The sequence below is a fragment of the Psittacula echo genome (assembly GCF_963264785.1).
Source record: "Psittacula echo genome assembly, chromosome: Z".
NCBI lineage: Eukaryota > Metazoa > Chordata > Aves > Psittaciformes > Psittacidae > Psittacula > Psittacula echo.
Window position 1 is genome coordinate 25,741,308 of NC_137742.1, and position 8,370 is coordinate 25,749,677.

Genomic DNA, 8,370 nt, shown 5'->3' on the forward strand with positions numbered 1-8,370 from the left:
TAAATCCTACTTCCACTGCATAGGGGAAGGGTCACTGTCCAGCTAATTTGGGTAAAGCACCTCTTCAGCAAGACTGGAGAATTCTGGCTCCTGACCATGTGCTCAGAGAAGCAGAACCCGCCTGACCAACTGCCACAGGCTGTGACCCAGCACCATGCGGGTACCAGGGGTGCCTGCAGGCTGCAGAGGCAGGGGACATCCCTGAGGAGCAGTCAGCACAGCTCTGGAAGGCACAAAGCACCTGGCAGAAGGCAGATGTCTTTGAAGGAGAAGAGGGAACCCTGAGGAAAGCCATAATCACTCCATCAAGCAAATTCTGCCAAGCTCTCGTGAAGGGCACTCGGCAAAACTGCTCAGTATTGACTGTAAACAGAAAGATAATCCTGATACGGGGACTGCTGGCCTTATCTTACCATGGATTTGCCCTGATATCCTGAGGACTAACTGAAGACTGAGGTCACCCTGTGGGACAGCAGCCTGACCAGGCAGTCGTATCAGCTTCCAGTGATGGGGTTTAAAGCCAACTGTGGTGACTGGGCTGGCCTGGAGACCATGAGCAGTAAGACAGCTTGGACTAAAGCCTACAGTTCAAAGACATTCTGACAGTACAATATTAAATAATCACATCTTAGCCAAGCAAAGCAAACAAAACCAATCAACACTTAAACAAATACGAACCCCAGAACGTACAGTGGATTATCTGCCTTGATGCAGTACCTTCTCGCAAGGCTAGCTCCATAAGGTAAAATTTACAGGTTAGAGGAAAAGGCAAGGCAAACACTATATACCAATACCAAAGCAAACAAATCTATACCAATTTTGCTGCCAGCTTTTCCCTTGCCAGTGTCATGGCCTGGTGTTAGATTGACTGAAGCATAGCAAAACAAAAATAGAATAAATACAATAAAGCAGTACTAAGGAAGCTTTCAGGTCTTACTTAAACCTATTTTTCTGCACTACCTGGTGCTATTAAATAAAACCCCACGCAGAACAGAGCAGCACTCCCATTTCAGCTAATAGTGAGTAAGAATGGGCTGCCCTGGCCCTGCCTATGCAAAAAGCTTGAAATAGTCGCAACTTTGCCTCATTTCCAATGTTGCAGTCACAATCCATATTCCTCTACACTGCAACGAGATGGTGCTTTCTATCTTTAAGGCCAGAAGGAAAGACATGTAAGTTAAACATTTCCCTGCAGTATACTTTCAAATGGTGCCCTAGTTTTACACATAATCTGCATGTTGCACAGTAGTAGCTGAAGGACCCCTCTCTAGTCAGAGAAACGTCTGCCGTTGCCGTGTTTCAGATCCATAGATGCAGATACAAAGCCACCGACATCCAGGGACAAGAGCCAGTGCTACCTGTTTTCCAAGCAGACATTTCACACCCAGTCCTGCCGGCACATGTGCTGTCAGTCTGTTCACTGCTAGGGCACTGGTGCAAACCTGTCATAATTCTTGGAGACACTGACAACTGGTTCTTTGCTTCTTGTCTTAAAGGCTCAGAACCCGATTTTTCTTATCGCCTCCCCGGCTTCTCGCAGGTCTCTGCTTCTCAGTATGACTTCTGTGCTGTGTCCTTGGGGATTACAGGTTTCTAGTCCAGACTGGCAGGCTGTGCACACGCTCCCTTATGTATTGTACTAGGGAGGAGTTTTCACCTTCCCATCTGCCAGGGCAGCCACATTCAGACGTGCTGAGTGAGGTCTGTCCATCTGTGTTACACCACCACTGCCCGCAAGAAGCACCAACACACCACCGGCTTTCTAAAATCCCCCCGAGCCTCCCTTCGCTCTCTGCACGTCAGACCTCGTCACTCCTGGTACCGCCAAAACTTCCTGCTGCTTGCTCCTCGCAAGCTGAAAACAACCCAGATAAAATGACCGACATGTCAAGCCGTGCAGCGGCCTGCAATGACAAATCTCTCATTCCCTGAAGGCTCCTACTTCACCCCTGCTGGCACAGTGCAGGTGGGTGGACACCGGTATTGGCCAGCTTGCCTTCCCAGCTGAAGGAAATACTTGTTTTTCTGTGTTTGTGGTTCTGTAAATTCCTGCAGCTTCTGCCTTTACCATGCTGCTCCTCTCCCCCAACAGCAATCAGTATGCTCAGCGAGGTCTCTGCCTATTGCTCTGCATTTCCTAGCGCTACAGCTTGTCTATCTTCTTCTTCAGGGTAAGAGAACAAGAAGCTAGAGAAAGTCACTATTTTAAACCCAGCCTTTCATTTGTTAGCCTACTGCTAACTTCCTTCTGTGTTAATGATGCTCCTTCTGGCAACACGCATCTGTCCAAGTTCAAATGAACAATCACCTAAAAGGAGTAAGAGAGCTGCTTGCTTTGATATAAAGTTGATTTTTATTAAGAGCAGCTGGGATCCAGGAGCTGGGCCTCTCTCACACACTCTGTTCCATGCCTGACCCTTGTAAATGTCTGGGAAGGAACGTGCTGGGGTGCTGGTCTCTTCTTCCAGACACCAGCTCATGGCATGGCCCAGTGGCATTGCTGGTTGCGACTTCAGATGTTGTTCAAGACCCCACAGCACCTCCGTGCCCCAGAGGTCTGCCTTGCTCCCGCATTCTGGATTTTCCACCATACAGGTTGTGGAGGGAGCACAGGTATTGAACAAATGCTTAGGTCTGGGTGTGAGACTTCCTTTACACAGTGATTTAATCACTTTGAGATGTAATAGGGAACTCCTTGAAGTGTGTTATTTCAGACCTGAACTGCAAAGATAGACCTCTATAAAGGACTCAGTTAATATCATCTAAAAGACTGATGAGACACAAGACATAGAGCTTCCCATCACCAGTGCCGGCAGGGCCTGAGGTGCTTGGTGGGGTGGCCAGCTGCAGCAAACCCATCTCGATGTTCCGCCACGTCCAGCTGCTCCCTGTGCCCTTCTGTCGGAGCCTCTGCCCCACCGTGCTGGAGACAGCATGTGCAAAGGAAAAGGGAAGCCTCCACTTCCTTCTGCTCTCGTGTTCTCTGCACCAGCACCTGCAGCCTTCCTCCTGGCCCAAGGCAGGTGCTGCCACATCCCATCTAGGAAACTAAAAACCACACACCCCCTTCCCCTGCATCTTTCTCTGCTGTGAGGAGGGTATGGAAAACTTTTCCTAGGGAAGGCAAATCCCTGACACTCTCCTTCTCACCATCCCATCCACTATCACTCTATCCCTTCACTCTCCCGGGTGCTGCAGCATCCCCACGTGGCTGGCCCTTCACTGTGCTTGCCCTCTCATCCATTTCACCTAAAGCTAAGCTAGACTTAGCTCTAAAGCTTCCATACCTATGATCTTCTTGTGGAAGTACTGCTTCAATAAACAAAAATAAAGATGATGATGATAATAATAATAATATTACAGAACTCCAGGGTTTTCTCTCCATTTACTGGCCTTAGGTCATCATGAAATGAGTCCCATACCCATTCCAGGTAAACCAGCTTCCTGGAAACACGTATAAATTGGCTGCAGAGCCATTTTTACATAAGCCCTGCACACAGACACATCCAGAGACCTTCCCACTGTAAAAGGGAATCATCTGGGAAATGTCTGAGGGACAGAACTGTGTCAGATCATGTCAACCATCAGTTAGAGACACAGATATTCCAGTGGGTATGCAAACCAGTTAACCAGTAAACTATTTCTGTATAGCTAGGCTTAATTCTCACATCTATTGATACAAAAATCAAAACCTATTAACTGCATACTCATGTTTACCTTAAAACACACAATACATGCTTTCAAAATATTTTCCCTGTTTAGACGATTAACTCCATGTGGAGCTAGAAACAAAAGACACCCGCCACAATCCTTCTCAGTCAGTAAAACATCCAAAGGCAAGAAAATATTGCATGAACCCTCTGAAGATCAGCGAGTGATTTATGCGGATAAGGACATGATGCCTTATCACATCTTTATAATAGGTTCTGATGCTGCATGTCAGTCTCATTACTTGCATAAAAACCTGTGTTAGGAAACCAAATTATTTAAAAATTACACCAAAAAGGGTAAGAAAGATGTGACACCAGAATTTTTCTGCTTTTTACATGCGTGCATCATAATCTGGGGGCAAGTCATAAACTCCGATGCAGTTTTATTCCCCGTGCTGCTGCAGAGGTACTTGTGTGGAAGCAGAGTGGGTCTATCAGGGCTCAGGGGTTGGTGTCCCGGGGAACAACAGGGCTTTTTCGCTTCTTTCACACCAGCACTTGCAGGCCTTGGGCGAGCCACCTTGCTGCATAACTCTCTTATAAAATAGGTATGAGGCTATTTAGCATGCTCGAAAGGTGGAGATAGGAGCCAATGGGGAATTTCCCCGCTCACTGCAATGTCGCACAACCAGGTGCTGTTCAACTGCGCGCAGAAGAGAGAGACAAAAGCAGCAGAGAGCTTGGGGTTGTTAAAAATAAATCAGTGACCACAGAGTCCAGGACAAGCTGTCTTTAGCCAAGTCTGCATATTGGCCACACCTCCCCTAAGCTGCGTTTTCAAAGCACACACGCAGACACAGAGATCTGTTCTGCAACAGCCGCTGGCAAACCTGTTTGTCAACAAATAATTAGCTTCCAGCCTGAGTATGTCCCAGGGGCTCGGACCAGCTGCTCTTGGTTAGCCAGCACCTCCCAGGAGCCCTGCCCAGGCGCTCGGCGCAGAAGTCCTTAATCTCAACAACCGCCTGACATTTGCAACAAGATTTAAGCAGTTGAAGAGTCAGTTTTATTTAACCTCACTGAGCCACTGCTGAGCGCCCGGCGCAGTCACCATATCTGTGCCAAAACCAAACTTCACATTGCCTTCAACCTAATTAAACTATTCAAATGGATTTAAAGTTACCACTGAGCACAGCTGTTAAAAACCTCTCTGGTAGACTCTGGCCTCTCTTATTAGTAAGGCAGTTAAGGACAGACATAAACTCTGCAGTGCTTAATATAACTGAGAGCTGAAGGGAATGGTTGCTGTTTTAATTAAGCAATGAGATGTAGTGCCCGTGTTTGCACTGTGCAGGCTGATAGCCAGCAGCAAGACCCAGCTGCAGGGAGCTGTTAACAGGCACCCATGGAGAAGCTGTCCTAGCAGGAGCAGTTAATAACTGTGAGGCTCGGCAGATTTCCCTCTCCTTAAGGGGAAAGTCAGCCGCTCCCACTCGTGTTTTACAATTTGAGTTTTATTATTCACATTTAATTGCAGAGTCCACACAGTTGTGTTTTAGCTGCCTGCAGCCAGTAGCTGCACTCCAGCATCTTCAGCAGGTTTTCTCATAGAGTTGCACCCCTGCTCAAGCAGTGTTTTTCAGTACATCACCCCTCTCTCTGCCAGGACAGGACTGAAGAGATAGCATCTGCCCCTGGAGAAACACAGCATTACGTACTGGGGGTGTCCCAGTGTTTTCTCTGGAAAACCAGCTCTCTATTCCCTCTGCAAGGAGGTTTTCCTACTGTCCTGGGCTGTGTTTCCCTCTTTGGCTTTCAATCCCGCAGCACCTCGGGTGGGTTAGGCTGTGCGGACACCCACACTTCCTCTTGCCATCTTTTTTCTCCCGGTAACTTACAGCAATGTCAGAGAGTGCTTTGAACTGATACACCAAGAGTGGTTTGTAAATGCAGGATGGCCCCACAGCAGTGAGGTTTTAGGCACTGTATGACCCAAATCTCTCTCTCAAGAAAAAAAGTGTTTCTGGAGATACCTAAGCCTGACAACAGTAATGTCTTTGGTTCTGCCTACAGCATCCACCCAAACCCAACAGGCTGTACGCAAGATGAGAAGAGATCTCGTGACCCAACATGTGCCAGGCACTCTCAGGCCCTATGGTCTCTCTCTAAACCCAACAGTGCTGGCACAGCCAGAGGGCTCTGTCTGTGTGGATCAGGTTACAGATGGCTCCCGTTCTGCGCAGGCCCAGGGCCATGAGCTGGGTGGCCAGCCATGGCCTCACTTGTTTTTTTCCTGATGGTAGGACTGCAGTACTAGGACAACGAACTGTTTTGTGCAAGACTTAAGGGAAAAAAAGGAAGGAAAAAAGTGGTAAAATATTTCTCATTTCACCCCAAAAATCAGCCACCCAAATTGTAACTGGCAGTGGAGAGACATACAGAAGGTTTTTCCTTTTTTGGGAGGAAGAGACTTAGGAGGGAGGGACAAATGGGATAGAAGAATGGGCGTCAAAAGGAAAAAAATTCAATGCACCATTGTAATCTTTGACCGTTTTCTCCCTGACAAGCTAATCTGCAGAGCATTTAAGATTGGTATGTGACAAACAGTCAGCCAGAGAGGGAGGAGTAGAGGGAGATGCCACTTTAGCTGGCACGCCAGAGGATCTTTAAATAGAAAAGCCTGTAGGGAACTCAGGCCAGGCACTTACTGCACAAAACTCAAATACAGCCGTACCCAACCAAAAAACCCCAATTAACAGACAGCCCCTTCTCTCCCTCCAACTCCCCACAGCAGTTGGGGAAGAGGAGGGGGAAAGGCATTACAACCAGCATTGCGCCCCAGTCCTCGCATCTCCCTGGGCTCATACTTTGGGGTGCAACTGCCAGCTCCCCCCAAGGCTGTGAGTCCCTGGGGAGGCAGTACCTGTTAGTCAGCTCCTCAGCTTCCCCTGGGTCCATAGAGTCTTCCTCCCCTTCCTCCTCTTCTTCTTCTTCCTCCTCCTCCTCCTCCTCCTCCTCTTCTTCTTCTTGCTCTTCTTCATCCCCTATGAAGGAGGAGGTCTCAGACGCCCTGTCACACTCGGTGCTGCGGTTCCGCTCCATATGCTTCCCAGCTCAGGCCCTTGCCGGTGATTTTTACCCTCGACCCTGTCCTCCCCAGGGTTGCCTGAAGCAACTGTCATCCCCAGCAGCTCTCACTTCTCCTGACTCAGGGCAGTCTTTAAATAGAAGGCAGCGAAGTTACAGCGCTGAGTCGCTGCTGATCCTACCCTGGGTCCTAGCACCAACCAGGTGCCAGGACACGTGGCAAAACCTGACATCCATCGATCCGGCTGCTCACCCCCTTCACCTGCCCAGCACTGCCACTGCGGTTGTGTTACAGCACTGATGGGGCAGCTGGGCAGCGGCAGGGAGGAAGAGGACCCATCAGACCTTCCCATGCCACCCCTAGCAAACCTGGGGGGGTGGCACAGATGAGGCAGAAGGGGAGTTCTCGTGGCCCCAAGAAAAAGTGCATTTAGTACATTTAAAAGCAAGTTTCGCCCATGAACATGCACAGAGTACCTCAAAGTTGAGCTAGAGGGGTCAAATATGATTCCATGAATGTAATTACTAGGGGATAAGCCTAGGGCACACACCTTTAATGATACCATACTGTAAGAGGTATCAGCTGCACTGGAGTTTTTTAACACCACAAGGAATATATCTGTACCCAAATATTTGTTGAGGTGCTAAATCACAAAACATTTCAAATGTCTTCTTTAAGTGTATTTGAACTAATTTTAACTTAAAGCAAATACAAACTACATTACCACGTAGGGTTTAGGTTAAGCCACGCTTACGCTTTATTCCACACAAAATGCACTGCTTTTCATGGATAAAATGGAAATATTTCCAACCTGTACCAGCTAAAGTAATGAGGGGTTTTCTAAATTCTTTTTTAGAAAAGGAGTAGAGCCATCTAAAGAACTTCTAAGTTATTTCAGGTATGAAATATTGTAAACACAGTATAACTCTAATATAACCCCCTCTTTTTTTTTTTTTTTTGTTCTTCAAATAAATAGCTGGTTATAAATCAGTCAAACTTTTCCAAGTGTCTATGGGAGTACAAGTACAGAAACACCCAAGCAGGTATTTCTGAGCACAAACTATCTCTGCAATGCTAAATAAAAATCTATGGAGAGATTCAGTTGAGGTAAAATATCTCCTAACAGTGATTACAGATAAAACCTGCTTGGTCTCTTTTCCTAACCACTGAGGTACACAGTTCATGAAGTCAGAACATAATTTCTCAAAGAAGTGTACTTCCCTTCTATGATGGGGCTACGAAACTGATGGACAGGGGTAGAGCAGTGGACATCATCTACCTGGGCCTGTGCAAAGCATTCAACACTGTTCCACATGACGTCCTCGTCTCTAAATTGGAGAGACATCAATTTGATGGGTGGACCACTCGGTGGATAAAGAACTGGCTGGATGGCTGCATGCAAAGAGTTGTGGTCAATGGCTCGATGTCCGGCTGGAGACCAGTAACGAGTGGTGTCCCTCAGGGATTGGTGTTGGGACCGGTCTTGTTCAACATCTTTGTCGGTGACATGGACAGTGGGATTGAGTGCGCCCTCAGCAAGTTTGCTGATGACACCAAGCTGTGTGGCTCGGTTGATACGCTGGAGGGAAGGGATGCCATCCAGAGGGACCTTGACACGCTTGTGAGGTGGGC

The 8,370-nt window shown here is 47.7% G+C and overlaps 1 protein-coding gene across 1 annotated transcript in view; it reads right to left on the minus strand.

Moving 5' to 3' along the window:
* Positions 1–6,752, minus strand: part of CMYA5 (cardiomyopathy associated 5) — a gene marked incomplete at both ends in the record, with an annotated part of 46,301 nt that extends 39,549 nt beyond the window's left edge. Inside the window, one exon of the mRNA XM_080638279.1 lies at positions 6,574–6,752. Coding sequence (XP_080494405.1) covers positions 6,574–6,752 — 179 coding nt within the window. The remainder of the gene's footprint in view (positions 1–6,573) is intronic.
* Between the last annotated feature and the right edge of the window lie 1,618 nt (positions 6,753–8,370).